Source organism: Diadema setosum, chromosome 1 (genome assembly GCF_964275005.1).
Source record: "Diadema setosum chromosome 1, eeDiaSeto1, whole genome shotgun sequence".
NCBI lineage: Eukaryota > Metazoa > Echinodermata > Echinoidea > Diadematoida > Diadematidae > Diadema > Diadema setosum.
This window is the reverse complement of record NC_092685.1, coordinates 16,293,062-16,315,277: the sequence shown is the minus strand read 5'-3', so window position 1 is coordinate 16,315,277 and position 22,216 is coordinate 16,293,062. Positions and strand designations below refer to the sequence as shown.

The 22,216-nt window shown below is 35.1% G+C and overlaps 1 protein-coding gene across 3 annotated transcripts in view; it reads left to right on the top strand.

Annotated features, from left to right (window-relative positions):
- LOC140234378 (regulator of G-protein signaling 7-like) overlaps window positions 1-9,892 on the top strand; it is an 86,296-nt gene extending 76,404 nt beyond the window's left edge. For all 3 annotated transcript variants that reach the window (XM_072314441.1, XM_072314438.1, XM_072314435.1), the window contains one exon: window positions 9,136-9,892. Coding sequence is in view for 1 of the 3 variants with exons in the window: in XM_072314438.1 (XP_072170539.1) it covers window positions 9,136-9,183 (48 nt within the window). In the remaining 2 variants the exon portion in view is untranslated. The remainder of the gene's footprint in view (window positions 1-9,135) is intronic.
- The last annotated feature ends 12,324 nt before the right edge of the window (window positions 9,893-22,216 follow it).

Here is a 22,216-nt window from a genome sequence, read left to right as displayed (position 1 = left end):
TCAAGTACTGCATATGTCTTGATAGAATGTGTGTTATTCACAGGCAGCCAGCTGTATTTTGTGCTTGCTAGTTTAACTTTGGCAGAAATGTGGAGCATGTTTTAGCACCTTCACAATTTTAGTATAATAAGTTATGTCACTGATCACTGAATCGTTAACCTGCACCATAGAAGTACATATTGTAAATGTGGAATGATTAGCTGTGTGGACATTTTGGCAAAGTTTTCCGAAAGCAACAATAGGGAAGTATACTTTGTAGAAATCAGAACAAGCACAGTAATTCTCTCATCTGTGATTTCATAAACAAATAAAGTTCTCTTATAGTGGTCCAACACAAAAAGTAGTTGTGTGAAAGTTTCCATTTTTACGGTAGTTTTTACCCAAGCATAGTGCTGTACTAATATTTTGTAACCAATGCAAACAAATGAACGGATGACATTTCTGTCTTAGAAAGAAGCCATAAACTTAAAAGAATAATAATTAACATAATTATTATAACATATTTGTACCTTTCTCATGTAAAGGGGCTCTTCTACATCCAATATTACACATTCTCTATGAAGTGTAAGGTTTCCTTGGGCAACAAATACTGGTGATTATAATGAACCGAAAAAAACCCCCACAATGAATACCTATGTGTGGTTTACCTTCGTTCTTTTGGAATTTTATTGTCAAACTGAAATCTATTTATTTCAATAAATCCCACTTTGTTATCTTTTAAGTTTTCATAATGTATGACAAATATGTACATATTTCTTCATCAGCCACATGATATTAAAGCTAATGTATTGTTAGATTAAAATATGAAATAATGCTCATCATTCTGACATAGGTAAATGATTTGGTTAATTGAAATGTCTTGAACTGTGAAAAGCAGCATCAATTCTAAATGAATACTTGATACACTAAAATTACAGAGTTAAATGCTCTAAAATTTCACTTGCAGATATCTTAAACTGTTTGTATATCAAACAAAAATTCTACGATGGCCAGTATTTAGTATCAATAAAATAAGCATCGAGGGAATGTAAGAGTGGCCACAATTCAAATTTTGTTTCATTATTATGCTCCATGCTTCTGTCCAAATGTCATTATTTTTCAATATTTCCTTCTTAATGTGAAAAAGAAGTCTTGTTGTTAGGGGCAATGTCCATTGTAGCAGTGATCTTTGTTGTTACATGTTAATCATTCCGTGTAGAAAGTGTGGGTCTCTTGCAGCCAAATGATTTTGTTCTATTGGCATAGGTTGCAAGATGAAAACACCAGTATGCACCAAAATTAAATGTGTCATACAAAAGTGTTTATGAATAAAAGTGTGCAAACTGATGCTGTTTAGAAAAATAGCCAGTATATCTCACCAAATTTTCTGTATTTAAATAGGATGCCATGTCAATTTGCTAGTTGTTGTTGGGTTTTTTTTTCAGGTACGTTTTGATCGCATACTTTTGTTTCTTTCCCTTGTCACTCAGAAGTAGATGTATGGTAAAAGTGTGAGCTGTTACAATAATATCCACATGAAAGGAGCTAAATTTTCTGTTCGATATTCGTGGGAAAGTGATTGACTGATAATCTACAAGAGGCCCACAGCTTTCTAATGTGTACATATGGTATATCCATTTTTGTTTGACAGTGTGTGATATATGACTGTAATGTGACTTTGTTCAAGTTGGTGGATATGTCTTGTAATTGTTAAACCCTGTCATGTCAAGCAGCTCTGTAACCTTAGTTCAATCCTACAACCACTCCCCCCCCCCCCCAAACCTTTACCATGCCAACTGGTGCTGCAGCCACTAACTGTACATTGTGCCATTGTTGATCATCATAAACCATTAACAATTAGAAAATGTCACATATAGTATGCTCTTGAACCATGCTGTATCACACATGATCTCTCACACCCATTTTAAAGTGACCTGCCATTATTCCATACACTCCTGCATCAGAGGTGGTTATAGAAATGCATTTTGACAATAAGCAGTCTTGCAGCATGTGAAAGGACCTTTTTTTTTTTTTTTTTTTTTTTTGTCGTACCTGATGTGATTTACATTGTTAGTCACAATTAGATGAGTGATGGTGATCAACTTTCCAAATCTCAAATATTTCCACTCAAACTGTTAGGGTTTAGTAACGTACATGGGTGAGTTGTGCATTAAATGAATGAGATTTGATTATTCTTCTTGCAACAGAACAACATCCAAAGGATTTTTTTTTTCTGTAAATATCATAGTTAAATCTGGTTTCATGCTATCAGCGGCCCCTAGAGAACCTCTCTCTATGCAGATATGCTGCGAATCAGCCCCTTTAATCAATGTCCTGCTTGGCTTAGTAGGTGGCAACACATTTAATTTCCTGTGAAATGATTTAAATTCCATATTGTTATATTCCATCATAATGTAGAACAATTGTTGCCTGACTGTTTATAGTTTTCAAAAAGTTAATGCTTGTGTTGTTTGCATTGCTCAAATATATTCTCCCTGAATGTAAATTCCATATATGAAGTTTTTTTTTTTTTTTTTAAAGATTAATTTACCAAGACTTCAGGTTTTTACACACTTTAAAGGAATGGAACAGTTCAATGCTGCAGAAAATTCAATGGCAGGACAAGTTATGAAATCACAAGCTTGATAATGTATAGTATTTACTTTGTCATAGAATGTAGAACTCTTCTTTTATTTTAATAAGACTATGAACTGCTTGCCATCCTTGTATTGGTATCATGTGTGGCAGTAGCACTTTTTGTTTTGTTTTGTTACAGTGTATGAACTCGGCAACATGTTTAAGGTGGCATGTTGCAGTTTAACTTTTGTATCTCGTTAATAGAGTTCCTCATACTGCACAACAGTTATGGATAGGATTTACTGGATTTAGAAATGCACATTGTGTGTGTGTGTATTTGTGCATGTTTTGTTGTTTTTATCAGAGCATGTAGTAGAGGTGTGATGTAAAAATGTCTGCATGAGGGAATATTGATTAATTTGCTTGTTTATCTCTTGCTAAAAATGAATTCTTTTAGACCTTACTGTGCTTTTTTAATGTAAAGATGCAACTTCATCATATCCCTTTATCACTTGTGATGCTCAGTACTTAACAAAACCTAAAGTGCAAGAATAAAGAAATTATGTCAACCCCCTCCCCCAAGTAATGATACCATTCTTTTTCCCACAACTCTAACTTCAAGTCAATTACTTGATTTCCTCTACATTTGTTACATTTGATTATTAAAAAAAAAAAAAACTTCAGATGTGAGAAAAAATGTTTTGACATACAAAATATTAGTTTGCCCACATCATCTTAGCAGAAAACCCAAGCATAACTAATTGTAACATACATGAGTTTAGAAAGTAAAACAAAAACACAAAAGTACCTTTGCCCATTAGGTATCACCTGCACAGGCTAAATCAAATTTTGTATCTAAATTGATATGTCTACATTCTTCCACTCTTTCCTTTTTCTCATATATTCAGAAATATGACCAATTATCTGTTTACAATCTCTCATGAGCTCTGTAAAAATTTGCCATCTTTGTCATTACAACCATAAAACACTTATCACTCACAGAGAGCTTTGACAAAATTTTGTTCATAATCTAAGTTTGCATCGAGTCTTATGTATTGCAAATATATCGTGGCCTACTCACATAATCAAATTCCTCACAATGTCACTGTGCAAGTTTTGTTCACAAGAAATACAATTAAAAAAAAAATGATTAGATCAGTTGGGTTCAAGTGATGCATCAAAACTTAACAATGAAGGGTTATATTAAGCATGTTTGGAATGAAATGTCACTTATTTTGAGGGCAAGTCAGTCCAGCTGGATTCATATCTCAAGAGATAATCTTTAAAAACAATTCTTTTTCTTTCCTTTTTAAATATGGTATGAGATAATTCCAATCTCATAGCTACTACCACAGATTGTTATCTTCACTGATATAATTTTCTATAAAAGTACTACCAGTTATAATTTTCATTCAGAACACAACAGTTTCTTAGTTCTCAAATGTCTAAAACTTCATTTATCATATATTTGTCACAATGGCTCCTCAAACTACTAATCCTGAGATTTCTATTGCAGTTTTCTGACAAAGCACACTTACATCAGCTTTGCTTTCACTTCCTAATCAAAATGAAAGTAATGTCAGTAACTAAGATTAACTCTTGCATATGCACAAATAAGCATACATGTACACAAAGTCACCCTAAATATCTAACAAGTTTCATGCAGAGGCAGCTGCACACCTCCCTGCCTGTAGAAAGATAAAGCGAGAGTGAATGCTGTTTTTTCATATCATCCAATCTGTTGCTGGTAGGTTTGTCTATGTGTACAACAACTACTACACTAAAGGCATTCAGTGTTATATATCCACAATACAGCATCTACATAGCAAGTGTGCTTGCATATGCGAGTCCCTATTTCCCTGTGAATGTCGCCTCTTCAATTGCAGAAAATAATATTAGTGCTCAGACGGAAACTTCTCTTCACATTCAAGTTGACTTGAATGAAAAGACCACAATCAAAGAAATAGTCCACTCAAAATGTCATTAAATTGGGGGGGGGGGGAAGATATGACATAGAATTTTTTTGGCAAGTAGTTCATGCAAGTTAGTCAAAGTGATGATATGTCATTGTCTTTTGGTTTTGCATGGAAACTAGAAATTATCCTTTTTCATCAATAATTTAGCAAATATAAGACCCCTCCCAGTTATGACATCCAATAATCTTCTTTGCATATGTGACTTATTTATATCAGTGTTTTGTAAAACATTAAAACATTTACAACTTTTATTCCTCTTATATATAGCACAACAGCAATGTCAGGGTGTACAAGTTGACTTGTGTCACTTGCAAGCAAATAATGCCACTACCTTGAGCACCAAGGGAGCTCTTCAGTATTTGTTTCACTATTCGTAAATGGTTCTTGCACTGCCATTAGAATGTGTCATCTTTCATGCGTTTAATTGACTGGATTATAATGCCGAATGCTAAAGAAATAAAAATGCTCAGGTACATAATGTATAAGTAGTATTATCAAGGGGGGAATTCCTCCTCATAGTGATTTACAGTAATCAACAACAACAAACATGTTCGAATTTCTCTGCATGAAGGTCTGACGTCCACACAAGTGTCGCACTGAACATAATTAGTACGGCCTATCATTCAAATGCCAGATAAAAATGAGATTCCCTCATTAACATTTGTCAGACCAGGATGTCCTTTCTGGATTTCTGGTAAAGCAACGAGTGCACTTTATCGTAAAGGTCAACATCCTGTTTTCATTAATGTCAGCTCTCTTTAATCTTCAGGTTCTCTGAACTTTGATGAAGTATATACTATTCCTCTTGACAAAAAGGGTGCTTAGCAGTGTGCTTGTTTTGTTCATTTTATGCAACCTGGTAAATCTCTACATTTTAAAGCTTCATTAGTATGGTAAACACTCGTGTGCGAACTAAATTTCCTGGGAAAATCAAATTTTTATAGTAGTTAAATCAAACTTTGAATTGATTACTCTTAGCCTAGGTTTGACCATAAGGTACATATCATCTTCATTTTTTGTTACAGTATGTGAAAAAAAAAAGATTCCTAATTAGGCACAAAAGGTAAGTAAAATAATGTACCCATTCATCATTTCAAAAACTAGTAAGTCCCTGTGTTTTACTACCTTCATACGCAGCAAAGTTTCAATTTTTAATGTGTGGACAATTTCCAAACTAGGATGACAAAAGTACATTTTACTGCAATTGTTTGACCTTTTGAAGGCATAATCAATATCAGTACATGGTACAAGGTATTACATGTGTCTGAAGTTTTCTGACTTTTACTATATGATGAACATCTATGAAACATATTCCATCTGTGTGAAAAAATAGTTTCACTGCTTTCACAGTCCATAAAACAGATGGTCATTTTCAGTTGTGTTTACATATATTCTCTGCTGGAAAATTCCTTGGTATTCCCAACAAATAATGGTAAACAAAAAATCTTGAGTTTAACATCTTCGTTTTCAATTTAGCTTGATAGTGATACATTGAGAAACTGCAGGTGCTGAATATTTGGAGGGGTTTTGGTTTGCTGAATTTAAGAATGGGAATTTAATAGAAAGCCAAAATACTGCACTCCAATTACACGAGTACCTCATGTGAGAGTGATACATGTACATGCAAGACGGGCAGGCAACAGCTGCAATATTTTGTGAGTTATAAGCATATACCAGATTTTTTATTTATTTATTTATTTATTTATTTATTTATTTTATTTTTTTTTTTAATTTTTTTTTTTTTTTTTTGGGGGGGGAGAATTTATTACTTGCCCAAATTACCTTGTTTTAACTTCCATAGTTTATACCACAAACAGTAGGCCCTATACTGGCTGGTATACGTGTAATATGTGAAATGAGCCAACTTATATCTATAAATACTTCCGCACTGTAGGAACATTACATGAATATTCACACCTGTTGAAAATATCAACAGTTGACTCATCACTGTGGATTTGCCAAGTGTGTTGGGTCTCCCTTCCAATGCAATGCCCAACCATGTTACAGTTGGAGTTAGAAAATTTAAAATAAACAAACAAAAAGGTAGATGTATTAGCAAAGTTGGACATTAAATAAATAAAAGGAAGATACGAAATTTATCAAGCTTTCATGAAACCACTACATTGTAGCAAGTGCACATCCAGACAAAATGAGGTGATCATGTCCTGTCCTGAAAAGGCTACCATTGCAATTGTTACAATTGTGGTTGCTACATAATTTCATTATCTATTATCAATATCGACAAATTAGGTCACAGCAGCATCCAACGATCTTCCGCACTAGAGTGAATCGCTTGCACATTGTTGGAAAATCATGATCGCTAGGACATGATCGATCATCAAGTAACGTTCTACCTACATACTACCAGATGGAAAGGGTGCTTCCAGAATAAAAGCTGTATGCATTCAGTCAAAATTATTTTATACCTTTGATCTCAAAATACTCAAAAGTCACTCGATATCCTGGCATATTGCTGCTGCCAAACAAGTCTTTTGGTAAACCCTTTTGATGTATTGGCATCAAATTCTGAATGGTGGAAGATGAATTTTGTGCCCTTTTTGAGAACTATGTTTTGGCTTTAATGTCCGATCGCGTGAAAATCCCACCAACCTGATTGTCTGGTAAAGAGAAAGTTTGATCATTGGCAGTATCGGCTGCGCTTTTACACTGAATACTGTAAAAGTGGATATTTTCGGCAAGAATTTTTTGCGCTCAGCTGGTTAAAACAAGTTTCGCATGTTTTTAATTCAACAGAATCAAGACATCCACTACTAAAACATATTATGGCAAGCAAAAATATTTGCATGCTTTTATTTTCGCGCTAGTTTCTGGTTACACGAAATGTGTGAAATTTTCAACACTGCAAAAATTTCCACTTTTACAGTAGATGACACCAGAGCAAAATGGCCTCTAATCATATTCCCTTTTTGGTGCCTATATTCTCAACTATAGAACAGGTGTGCACAGACATTATCATTAGAGGGGAAATATAAATTTGCATACCCTGTGGAAATCCTCTTAATCTAAAACATCCTAGGGACTGATATTGACATCACCTTTGGTGTGAATGAACAATGAATTCACATTATCATGAGTTAATTAAAAAAAAAACACCACTGGGAGCCATTCAAGAACTCATATCTGCAACACAGTTACCTCCATTTATAGCATTGTGCTATTTGGGCACAGGGTGCCAACAAACCACCTTTTCGATTATAAGATCCATGTCTTGCATTGTATGTATGGGGGTAAGTATATATAGAGATATATATGAGCAACTGATCCTTGTTCATTTCTGCATGTGCACAGATATTAGTCTTGTGTATGAACTTGTCTGAAAATGTGTACCAGTATGTAGCCATTTTACATCTTTGTATGCTTCATTCAACAACAAAAAAATATATATACATATATATATATATGTTATTTGTTATGTGTTATTATATATCATGCTGTTTCCAATGACTTGTTAATTGTCCTGCATCCTCAACCCCACCAATGTGCACTTTTATTTCAGCAATGTAAAAATTTGTTGTATTTCTTCATTGTAGATAGAGATATTATGATGCTAATATCCTGCTTTACACATACTTTTTGCAACAAAATGGAATTGAATGAATCCAAAACACATTGCAGCTTTGCCTGACTTTGAGGTTTTGTCATGCAATATATTCATACTGTTAATCAGTGAACAATGGCAAATTGGTGCAGAACCAGTTTTCAAATAGGGTGCTACATAATGCCACAGAGAAAATGAAACTATTTATAATTTTCCAGCAGATATTACATGCCGTAACTAGTGCATTAAAAGAAAAAAAAAAAATATATATATATATATATATATATATATATATATGTTATTTGTTGCATGTGTACGAATTACTTCTAGATACAAGTTTAATGTCTGGATTCATATTTCTGAAAAAAAAAATGACAGTATAGTCTGTTTTAACAACAGAAGTTTGTGTAGCACCCTACTTCAAAGTCATTTGCAACTTACATTTGTGTTGTGTTCAACAAACATTGATGTGAAATGATACCTTTTTATTTTTTCTTTTCATGTACATGTACTTTGAATTGAGTCATTTGTTGTACATTTCATGACTAAATACCTGCACTTTGAGCTATCTAGGTTACAAATATTTACAAACTGATTTACCGCAGAAAAATGCTTAACTTGAAAAGCACTTGATGTAGTTTAGATTTCAGTAGTAGATTCTCATGCACACACATGAATTTCAGTAAAAAGTGATTACATTCCTGTTAAAATTTGCAATATTCAATTACCATATGCTTTCAACACTGATTCTTGAATATGTGCACTGCTGTTCAACATCCAGTCCCTCCCCTCCCCCTTAAAAAACAAAAATAATACAAAACTGATCATTTTAGAGTTTCACGCAAATCCACTTGAATTTCAATTCAGCTTCAAGCTTTGATTGTAGGAGTACTACCATAGCTTCAAAGAACCACGCTATTAATCTTTTTTTAATTGTCTCTCACTTGCTCCTCTACAACTGCCTTCCCCCCCCCCACTCCCCACATGTCATTCTCTGTTTTTATCTGCTTGTGTGTGTTGTTTTATTACTCTTTTTTTATACAGCACCCTAACAAGCTCATGCAGCATCTTACCAACCTTCACATTGTTTAATTACCAAGTCTGTCTGTGCCGGATCCACTCATGGGCCCCCCTTCTTCACTCATGCTCCTCTTACTTTGCCTCTCTGGAAGCTTGTCTCTCATCACCAGCATTATGAGTGCATGAGCATTGTGGATTTACATGAATTCAACTAATGAGACAGGAAATATCAGTCATCCTGGCGAGAAAACTACCGACAAACAATCACTTATTTTCAACACGAGAGAAAAAAAAAGTATCTGTTTCAGTAGCTGTTGCTGATGATCGCCACGGTGACGGCCAGCCATTCACCACCTTGCAAGCTTGGATTAGTGTTGACCTGTAGCCAACTACCACACTGCTGTGAATAGTGGATTGAAAGGCATGCACAGGCATGCACCATGCACTAATGACAAAATAAGGAAAAAACAAAAAACAACTAAAAAGCCCAAAACAGCTACAGCTTTTATCTCACAAGACTTCAGAGGAATATGGGAGAATGATGGATTCAATGTTTCTCTGATTCATGAATGTGTGTGTGCTTCATCAGAAATGGACCATTTGACCATCTTCTCGCTACGAGAAATGTTAAAAAAAGGTACTCTTGCACGATTTTTGCATTTTTGGTCCTTCTGTTTGTTTTTTTAAAACTTTTATATCAACTTGATGTAAAATGTGGGGTGCGTGTCCCATCCCATGACTGTGAACTAAACTCATCTCACCATCACACTTCGCTCTCATCTACTTTTTTGTTTCCTTCTCTTTCTGATGTTGTTGGGATATCAGGCAGCCATTCATTCGCGTTGGCAGAGGGCGGCATTGCTAGTGCGGTCACACCTTCACACGAGGGTACCATTAATGGAGAATACTGATACCACAAGTACTATGCACAAAGGTCATACCTTGTGAGAAGAGCAGGGATGGGTGAAAAACACTTGCCTCCCAAACGTCGTGGAAAAAAACAACAACAAAATAAACATATGAAGCTTACTGTTTTCCAATGGATCCTTACCACATGAATGACATGTTTGTGACAGGCGTGTCTTTGGTCAGCGATGAGAGCAATAGTTTGGGTGATTGTACAATTCAGGAAATGGAGTTGTGTGTGTTACGGAATTGAGCAATGGGATATATCATTCTTCATGGAAACGTGCAGACAGGACCGTTACCTTCTGATTTCACTTGACCCCTTTCGCAGAAATGGTACATGGAGCATCATCAGTTAATGGGTGTGGCCGCCATCGGATGTTTATGGACCTCATCTCTTGGAGGGGAGAGTGTTGGTTGTGTCATCAACTGTCATTACCTCTGTTCTTTAGTTTGTTTGGTTTTATAATGCCAATTCATCACCTCTGATAATTCAGTGACTTAGGAAAACAACAAGCAAATGTTACTTCTTGGAAGCACTTGCATTAAATGTGACTTATGGGAATTAACACATTGAAATCACAAATACTGGTGTGGCTGACTTTATCAGACATATATTCATGTTGTGATTGGTGAGATTCTTTGATCTTATTTTAGTGACTTGAGACAGGAATTTATTTGCTGTTCATTTAGACAATAAGAGCTTGATACCACTATTCCTTAGCTATTGCCATAACATATACTCTCTAAATGTTTCAGTTTTGAATGTTGATGCCTTGAATTTACAGAAGTTGTTACTTCATGCAAGAGAAGTGCATAGTGAAATAGTTACTTCTCTGTTTTTCGGTTGATTTGCTTTGTACTAATCATGCACAAAATCACTTTGCTGTATTACTATTTTGAGCAGGTTCCTTTAGTTACCACTGGTAAAATGATGGCATATGGCAAGGTGAATGTCTGACTTTAAATGTGATTTCACTGCAAAATGACAACTTGTAGACATGCTTGCAAATATAGCTGTGACAAGAAAGTAGAAAAAAAATGGATCTGTGGACTTTCATTTGTGCTGCTTGTAACTTGAAGAAATTTACACTTTCCACAGTTGGAAATAGAAGCAAAGTTGGGTGTGCGATTTTAGAATATAAACACTGCATCATTAGAAAAATCATGCTAATTTTATCAAGATGAAACTGAAACAGGAAGTTGCATATTTAGATTTGGAGAGATATCTCTGCAGTAAAAAGGCCAATATGGAAACAGAGGGGGAAAAAAAAAGAAATTGAGTGCAATAATTGCAATGAGCACAAATCATAAGAGATGGGAATTCTGTAGGTGTTAAAACTTACTGATTGACAGTAAAGCATTGGCAACATCAAAACCTGATCAAATAACTAAATGAAAAGACAATCGGTTTTCCCTGGTATCCATTACAAGTAACATGACATGATATGAGCATAACAACACATGAAAAGCTTTTCAAGTAATTGATGAAGTCTACAGGTCCGCCTCATGTCAAAAGAGATGTCTATATGCTGTCAATGGGCAATTGAATAAGTCCTCATGTATGACTTTTCCTCAAAATCAACTTTTTGGTAATCGTACATGGCACTATTTCAGCAGCAAATTTCTCTGCTTAAGCAGACATGAATGTAACATTCCTTATTCTCTCTGTTTCCTCCTCAAATTTCCAGTTATTTTATAGTTTATTTATTGGTCACTAACATGATGCTAAGGATCATCTTCAATAAGCCAAGCATGACAACTGTAACAGATTACTATTGTGTATGTTTGTCCACAAAAGATAATCCTTTTACTTCACTTTACAAATCATAAACCATTTTACCCCATATATGTATTTGCTACATTACATAATGGCCATGACAAGGAGTTTGATGTTCTTTGTCACATGGGTTGTTATTTAAAGTATTAAAGTGCAAATTGGCTCTTGAGATGCATATATAGAGGCTCTTTTCGTAAAAACCCACAGTAATATTCTGGTAACTATGATTTCTGTAGAAATTATTGATATGTTACTCTAAGTATCTCCTTTGTTTTAAGAACTAGTTGTATCGAAACAAAATAATTCAAGCTTGATGGAGAGACTACACTATAAACAGTACCAACAAGAATACAGATGTGGAGGACTGATTACTTTTGTTTGCATGGTCTTCAGATGGCTTTCTGGTTTGTTTCTTGTTATATTTTCTTCCATATTATCATGAGTAAAACACAGAGGTTTGATTATTTATATTTTCCTCTTTTTTTTGGGGGGGGGGTGGTTGATGATGGGTGGTTTCTCACAACTAAAATCCTATTATGATAAGGTGTGACTTTAGATAGAACATTCCAACATTTCCGATATTCTAAATGTGATTATATTCATTTCATCACTCTTTTCCTTTATTAAGCACACCCATATCCTCCATTGACTTTTCTGTTAACCTATGTAGTTCACATGTGTTTAATCTAGAAAACTACTTGCATGGATAGAAAGTCTCTGATATCTACTAAATTGTAATACTGATGTCAGAATCTAAGGGATTACACCCACCCACACACACACACACACAAGTGACAAAGTTTAACCTAAACAAAAAGAGCAGGGTTTAGTTTTGCAATGTATGCATATACAATGATGTATGCATACAATTATGAATATCCCTTCATCTGTGAGGTGTTGGTCATTCATGTGTGGAGAATACAGGCATATAGGACCACCAAAGGAGACTAAGGAAATACAGTATCAGAACATGTCTTTACTCCCTTTACTCTTTTTCATCAAAGGACAACAGGATTCATGCTAAAAAAAAATCTGTATTTATTGTCTTGTTACTTATCTGTTCTTTTCACTGTAATATCATGACCAGCAACATGTTCTCAAAAGCCGGTTTTCTGAGAAAAAAAAAAAGGTCAAGTAGGCAGAGTCTGAACTTTATTGCAAAGGTTTCATGGGATAAAATTATGTCATTTTGTAGTGTAAAGACATCTTTTCCATTTCCAACTTGTCTGCTGAATGTTTGTAATGCAAGTAATTTTGTATATCTAGTGTGGCTTATCATTTTCCCTTCATGTGGAATGTGTGAATAAAGAAACATGCCATTGTAATGTCTACTGCCTAAGAAATTTGGTTGAAGGCTTGTTTGTGAGAAAAATATTATCGATAGTCAGATGTTGATTTTTTTAATGTGTATGAAAAGTTACAAATGCAATGTTACGCTAACCAAAGCAATGGATTTTTGAGGAGGAAAAAATTGTTTATCATTTACAGAAATATTATAGTTATACATATACATTACATGCATACAAAATCTTATGTGATTTATATTGCTATGGAATATCAATTATTGTGAATGATGGGAAACTTGTTTTGTTGGGACCAGGTAGTGTGGCTAGACATTGTTTATATATCCTCCTTCACTTTGAGGATTTAAGACAAAATATTAAATGGTTTGTATGAAATAACTATTAAAAGGCATAATTGTTATTTACACTGTATATATTAAGTTATGTGTTCCAATCAAACTTTGCACACACACACTATGAAGCTTTTTAGTATATTGAAAAAAAAAATGCTGTGCATTGATGGAAATATATGTAATCGTACATTTAGGTTGTTTTTAAGAAAGAAGTAGAAGACTGTTAATGCTCTGATTTTCAAAAAAATCAGGTCATTTTCCTTTTTTGTAGACATGCAAAAGGATGAATTGTACATCTGTGCGTGTCATTTTGTAGATTTACAGGAAAATAAATTGTTCGGACTACAAGAATACATGTGATGCACATATACAATTATGGTATCAGCACATTGACAGGTCTATCGACATAATGTACATACCAACTCAGACTAATTTTCTATTATCTGCCCTAGGAGATTTAGTTTGCACTTGTGCAATAAAACGGCTTTATTTCCTACCTCTCGAACATCTGCAATGCCCATTATTGGACTATATAAGACTTTCTACCATACCTGAAAGTTTGGGTGCTCATTATGCTGTATGTGTGTGTGTGTGTGGGTGTGTCAGTAGTGATAGAGTGCTATATTTTCCAGTGTATTAATGGTGCATATTCAAGAATGGGAAGACCCTCAAACTTGGGAATGTAGTTAATACATGGTCATAGGCAAGTTTGTCCACTGAAAAAGAGTCTACATTTTCTTGGCAGCAAAAATGAAAGTTCACATTACCAGTAATGAAGGGCAATTTGCCAATCTGTTGCAGAAATGAGGCTGTGGTTGGAACATATCAAGTGGGTATATCAAATAACATTTCTAAACTTTAGAGGCTCAGAATGGCAATTCACTGTTTAGTTGCTGCTAAGCTTTATAAAGCACCGTGAGGTGCCCATTCTTACAGCCATAATAACAAGCACAGAACTACATAAAAAACCTTCACTGTGACTGTGAGGACAGCAGAAACCTAGCAGTACTTTAGTACTTGTACCCTTTAGCCAGTCTGGACAAACATCCAGGATATTTGACGAGGGCTTTTGCCTTGTGTTTGTGTTGCAAATGGAAACCCAAAGTCGTAGTATTGAAAATATTAGCATTGAAAATATGATTTTCAGCCATTTCCTTCCGCATGTATGTTTTTATGAATTTCCAAATACATTTTTACCCTCCTGGTCCTAATGGAGATATAGTTAATACACTAGCAAATATGGCACTTCATCAAGTGTAGCATACTCTTCTTATTCAAATTAATTCAATCATTAATTCCTAATGCTTTGTTTAAATATTGCTGCTATCTTAATTATAAAAGGGTACATATTTCTCCTCTTCGAACCATCTTATTCTTCTATTATGGTTATCAGTGCACCGATTTGGATTAAGAGGCTTTCCAAATGTGGCATTCATACAGAATCTTGCAGCCTTAAAATGAAACAATGACCAAGGTATTTAGCACCATATGAATTCCTCCATCGTCTGCCAGTTGTATGTTACACAGTCACTGTTTACACAGCTATATAAATGACTCAAGCGATAAATTTTGCACATTTCACTTCTTCAGTGAACAAAATGGTAATTGATAAAAGAGAGCAAAATCAGAGGACTGACAACCTCGTCGTCTTCATCTGTGTTCATCTTAGATGAGTCATATCCCACATCACAAAATGCTCTGGTATATTTCTTCATTTAAATCATGCAAGAGTCTATATTAAAGGACAAGTCCACCTTCATATACATATGGATTGAGTGAGTGCAAAAATATTAGTAGAACACATCAGTGAAAGTTTGGGGAAAATCTGACAATCCGTTCAGAAGTTATGAATTTTTAAAGCATCTGCGCAATCACTGCTGAATGAGGAGACTACTACAGTGTACGATGTCACATGCGTACAACGGTATAAGGAAAATAAAAAGAGAATTTCACAAAACTTTGTTTTTTGAATAAAGTGCACATTTCTTCGACTCGTTACTGATGTATGTTATAAAGGGAAATATCATTCCCCTTGCCCTCTGAAAGAGAGAAGTCGAGTGTTCTTTCGTTATGCGAGAAAAGTGAAAATATGTTGAATTTTCTTTATACAGTCAAACCTGCCTTAGTGGCCACCTGTCTATAGCGGCCACCTGTCTATAGCGGCCACTGCAAAATCCCCCCGAGAGAAAAGCCCTGTTAAAGACCCTGTGTATAGCGGCCACCTCTCTAACGCGGCCAGCGGCCACAAATTTTGTTTCCCGCGGGAGATATTAACCTGTCTATAGCGGCCAAAAACCCAATGGAGCCGTAGCCAAGTCGATAATTCAGCGTATTTTTCTGTTTGGTAGCCGTGCGAGCAACGTTCAGTGATCGCCACCGCTGCATTCATCCCTCATTCAGTCATAATAATGCACGATTCTTCACGACAATAAACATGCTACTGTGCAACAATATCATATACACCGGCATGGTTAAATGCATGAAACACGGTGTATGCATACGTACACAAATACACTGTACATGTACATGCAAGGATACAACGATGATACATGTACATGTAAGCAATGCACACAAAGTTGGATTACCTGTCTATAGCGGCCACCTGTCTATAACGGCCACTTTTTCCGTCTCCCTTGGGTGGCCGCTATAGACAGGTTTGACTGTACTTTCTTTATATCGTACTCATGTGACATCACAAGCTATAGTAGTCTTCTCATCCAGCCATGACTGAGCAGAAACTTCAAAAATTCATAACTTTTGAACGAATTGTCCGATTTTTATCAAATTCTCAGTGATGTGCTCTACTAATATTGCTGCATTCACGCAACCCACATGTCTATGAAGGTGAACTTGTCCTATAAATCTAAGGGCCACTCCCCACAGAGATTGCACTACTTTACTATACATTAGTCAGAGGGGTCACACCACAATTGTTTTCCACATACACAAATAGATCTGCACACAAGTTGCTGTGTGTGCGTGCATGCGTGTTTGTGCATATGTGTATTATTATTTGCAACTTTCTATGATGCAGTTGTCAATGAATAGTTAAGTTTTAGGTTTCACCACATGTGAGTCCTGGAAAGCGCTGTTTAATCTTTCTAGAAAAGAAAGGACTGGGAAGAAAGTAAGAACACTGGGACTGGGAAATGAGAACACTGATGGTGACAGCTAAGGAGAAATAACATTCTGTTGCTGGAAGAATATTGACTTTACAGAAGGTTTTGGTGTTGGAACTGCTGGATGAGGAGACCACTAGAGGTTATGATGTATGTGTGGACAACAATAAACTAGTTAAGAAAACAAAGAAATTCCACAAAAATTCACTTTTCTAGCATACTGAAAGAGCACTTGACTAACCACTTTCAGAAAGCAGGGGGAATAATTGCTACCCTTAACATATTATGTCAGTATCAAGTTGACGGAATATGTAATTTTCATGAAAATTTGTGTGTGTGGAATTCCCTTTATATTTTCTTTATATTTTTGTCCACACAGGGATACCTCATAATTTCTAGTAGTCTCCTCATCCAGCGGCTGCAACAACCAAAACTTAAAAAAAAAACATAACTTTTGAATCGATTGTCTGATTTTCCTCAAACTTTCACTGATATGTTCTATTAATGTTGCTGCTTTCACTCAATCCACATTTCTCTTTGGATTTGGATTTCCTTTAAGTACAGAGATCTAAAGAGAACTGGTTGCTTGCTTCTTTTTTTTTTTCTGTTATTAGCATTTTAACATTAATATTCTGTTTCAGGGTCAAAGCCACAAATGAACATTTTATTGATTAGATAATGCAGAATTCAAAGAACAATAAACAACAATGTCATCCATCAGGTTTAACAGCTTTAAGAAGAATACTTGATAACTATCTTTACTACCTCCTTTACGACATCCAATTTTCTCTCTTCAGGGTAGGCAAGGTAGTTCTGCAAGTTATATTGATGATGCATTACTTGAAACAAGTATACTAAAGTGATAGAATCATGCTACAAGAGATAAATAATTATGTGATACAGCTTTGATAATTACCAATAGACATACAAACAGAACTACAGTCATCCCCATTAAGTTCATAAAATAAGTTATAACAGGAGTGAGAGGATGTTTCACGATGAATGAATTTACATTCTTTCAGAGTCTAAATACTTTATACGCCATATGTGAAGCGAGTGTGAATTTTCGTGAATCTGGACTTCTCAATGATATCTCAAGTGGTTAACTTCGCTATCGTGGAGTACAGGACTGAATGGAAAAATGTATGCATGCACATCACATTCATGTCTGGATCAGGGTCAATAAATTCGTAAATAGCACCTGACTCTCGAAATTCACAAAAATAAAAACCTCACAAAATATTCGGCATATACAGTAGTCTAGACCATGATATGGCACTTATTGATTTAACTGACTCTGCATATAGTGTAAGTGTTGATAATATATTGTATTTCTTTATTCATAAGCTATTTACAGACATTTTTTTTCCATGATTACTCTTAGATTGCATTTACAAAAACATTGTTCATTTAACAGTAGAGGTAGGTTGAAAAGAATAATGGGGTATCATAAGACAACTAATTAAAGGATTGAAGCAACATTTTTTTTTTTCCTTAGCCAGTATTTATATCTTAACCACCAAGAGACAGAATCCACATTTTTGTAGCTTGGTGTTGTACCTTACTGTTATAATGTTAACTATTCAAAGTCAAGTGTTACATAGGACATAGAGTTCTCCTTCATTTGAGTCCTACTCCGGTCATGTACTACTATCTGTTGTTTGCAGAATAATCAGAAGCCTCTCGATGGCTACATTCATGACTGATCCTTAAGTTAACAACACATTTTACAAATTTGAATTTAATGATGCTGATTCTATTTGCAAATTTTGTAGTCCATTTCAATTTTGTGCAAGTGTAATAAGTATATTAGTTTCAACAATTCTCCCTCTCTAATCAAAGTTATGCAGTGAAATTCACAGGTACCAATTTGATACCACAAACTGACAAATTTCTTCAGCAAAATTATCCTTGAACTTGAAGGGTTGATAAATCTCTGGGGTGATAAGATCTTGTACCTCAAAATGATGAATTTGCAGGACAACGACAACACCTTTCATTTTTGCAACATTAATACTACTACTACTTCTACTACTACTACCACTACTAATAAGGTCTTATTTATCCAGGGTAGCCTCTTTAGTGTTACCACTGCTCTACCAGAGGGCCCTGCTATTATTAATACCCCAGCATTGCCAGGTACCCATTTATACACCTTGGTTGAGAGGGACATAGTGGCAAAAAACATCTAGTCCAAGGACATAAGCACTGGGCGGGAATCGAACTCGGGTCCTCCTATTGGGAGTCAGGAGTCTTATCCACTATGCCACAGTGCCCCCACGTTGCAGATTACATTATCTCACAATAACAGAAATTGCAACTGATTGACAAATTGCCCTACATCGACGTAAATAAGCACTGAATTGATCAGTGTTTTAGTAGTAGCCATGATAAAAAAATCATGGGCGTACATACTCATTATTTATGTCGATGTAGGGCAATTTGTCAATCAGTTGCAATGAAAACATCTCGACGGAAGAAAATCATGAATTTGAATAATAACAGAAATGTCGACATCAAATGATGTAGAAACATTGTATTGGATTACAGTATCATTGTTACGTTTTAAAATGCAAATCTGTATATTTCATATTCAAAATTGAGTTGGAATGTTGTTGTTGTTGTTGTTGGGTTTTTTTTTTTTTTTTTTATATCTGCCATCTGCCAGTGAGATAAGAGGGCTTGTCACCCCATGAATGATATCAGAAACTACGAAGTCTGAGTTGATTCAGTGAGGTAACCTCCACTTTGCAATAATCTCACAGGTGAGCATAAAAATAACTTGTCAAAACTCATCAAAAAGGAGGAGGAACTCCCCAAGCACTTACAAAATAGAGAGCATATCATAATTTAGTACAGTAAACATGTATTCAGACAGGAAGTGGCATTAAAACACTGTGTTGGGAGGCACTGTTGAAAAAGTGCTACTGCAATCAATTTACTGAATTGTGCAAGTGCCTGCTTATGTCTGCTCATCTTATTAAAGGCTTGCTGATGTTATCACATTTTCCTCTTTTAATATTCTAATAAGTAATATGAAACAGTTTTGAAAATGAATGAAACTGCATACCTGGTATGCATGAGATAATCTACTTGAAAAAAAAAAAAAAAGTATTCAAAGAATCTGAAATGGATTCTGAAAAAAAAAAATAAAGCTCTTGAAAAGCATGATCCTTTCCAAAGAAATACAATTTTTTAACAAAAATTCCCATCTGGGCGTTACCATACTAACGGAAGATTAAGGCAAACTACAGTTTAACCTTCCACCTACAAGATTCTAAAATTCATGTCCTGTATGCTTTTAGGTAATAACAAGGTTCATGTTCATGGCTTTGGACGAAATTCTACCAAACACACACACACACACACACACACTTCCAATCTCAAGCCTGATTTAGTATGTCAAACTTCACTCACATCAACATTCTCAGAAAGAAGTTTCATAAGTTAACAATTCAGAAAAGTAGATTCACAAGACACAGGAAATTTATTATATTTAAATGTACCTGTAAATCAATTTAAAATGCTAAATAGGGACAGAGAGTTCCAGATTCATCATTTTTTACATCAAGTAATCATTCAAGCATGATCTACCTGCATATAAATATGATACCAGCCAGTGGTATAGTTTACAAGCAGACAAGGGTAAGTAGCTGAGCAGTTATAGTTTGCTATAATTTTCACGGCACATTGGCTACGGTGGCAAGAGTAATATTCATCAGTATTTAATAAAAAAGATCTAAATACAGGGGAAACTCAATATAACGAACACTGCTATAATATACCGAGATATCGGGTATTACAAGGAAATTTTCACGGTCCCAACTTTCCTTCCACACTAGTCTGTAAGTAAAACCCTACTCTTATACTGAGATCGGCCGATACAAAAATAACTGCTATAACAAGATAAAATTAATTTCCAAACATACAAAACATAGTTAATCAAACCTGTTATAGCTAGGTAAAGCAAAATATCTTATGGGTAAAGCTTTACTTTGCCTGTGTGATCATGTTCAAAGATTCTACAGCGCAGTATATGACGCAAATTGTATCTAGTATATTTTCTACACTGCGCTCCACCTAGCGCTGCATTTGTATGTGTGTATGCATGTATACATGCACGGTGTGCAACAGTGTGTAAGGCCCGCGTATGGCATATGCATACTTATCATTATGACATGGCAGGTGTGAGGCAATCTGATGTTGTGATTGGCTTTCTACTAGGGGAATTCCTAATCTCAACACATGCGTGCATAATGTACATGAGCACAAAATATATCACACAGCATTATGCATTTATGTTTGAATCCTCCACGCACATCACACACTTGCCAGAACCATCACGTCATAAACCAATTCACATATGATCGTGACACAATCGCAAGCCGACTATACATTTACAAATTTGAAATTCATTAGGAAACACATTCTTAAATTGTATTTCATTGCGGAAAACATCTTTACACGTAAAGGTGAGTCATTCTTTCACACACATTGCCAGGTTATCAGTATTGATTGAAATGTGATCTGTAGCCACAAATGTAGGATCCTACAAATTAGTGTCGATACAAATGTGTTTTGTTTTTTATTCTTTTTAAATGCCAACTGATATAATGAGATATCGGCTATAACGAGATATCAGCTATAACGAGAAAAACTACTTGGTCCCGACCTCCTTGTCATATCCAGTTTCCCCTGTATACTCAAATCATTAATTAACCATTCGAAAACACTTTTTGCCAAAGAGTACAGTCCTACATAAAAGTTTTATCTTTTTCTTCCATGACATATTTTTGGACTGGTGCATTGCTACTGAGTTATTGATGGACAACAATAGTGGTGTAGATCGACTCAGTGGAGTTCTATACAAACAAAGCCTAGAGGAGTCCTTTATGTAATTACAAAGCACAATGAGAACCTTGTATAAAAAACAAATGAAACTGCATAAATCCAGTCAATGGCACATAAAGTGTTATCTTTGATTAGATATAATTCATTGTTAATGAAACATGATAAATCATGTTAGAATGGAATGTTAAACATAAATAAAAGTAAAAATTTTCACCTCTGTATAACACATGTGAGCACTTGAAATTTCAACAGCCACAAAATACTGTAAATACTTTGAATTTCTGCATATCTAATGCCCTACTGAATTAAATATCACTGGCATAAACACATGGGCCCAAATTCACGAAGGTGGTACGATTGAAACCGTGGTTTTAATAAACTATGGGCATTTTGTATGGAGCGCCAAGTGCTGGATGGCCTGTTTCGTTACAAAATCAGTCATTTCGTCGACGAAATGATCATTTCGTAATGAGCTTTCGGTAGTAATTTTGTAATGATCAATTTCGAAATGACAACATTTTGTCAACGAAATGACTGATTTCGTAATGAAATAGGCCATCCAACACTTGGCGCTCCATACAAATTGCCCATGGTTAAAACCATGGTTTCAATTGTACCACCTTTGTGAATTCGGGCCATGATGTTTCAAAAATGACAACATTTCGTCAACGAAATGACTGATTTCGTAATGAAACAGGCCATCCAACACTTGGCGCTCCATACAAATTGTCCATCGTTAAAACCATGGTTTCAATTGTACCACCTTCGTGAATTCAGGCCATGATGTTTCAAAAACTTATAAAGACGTCATTA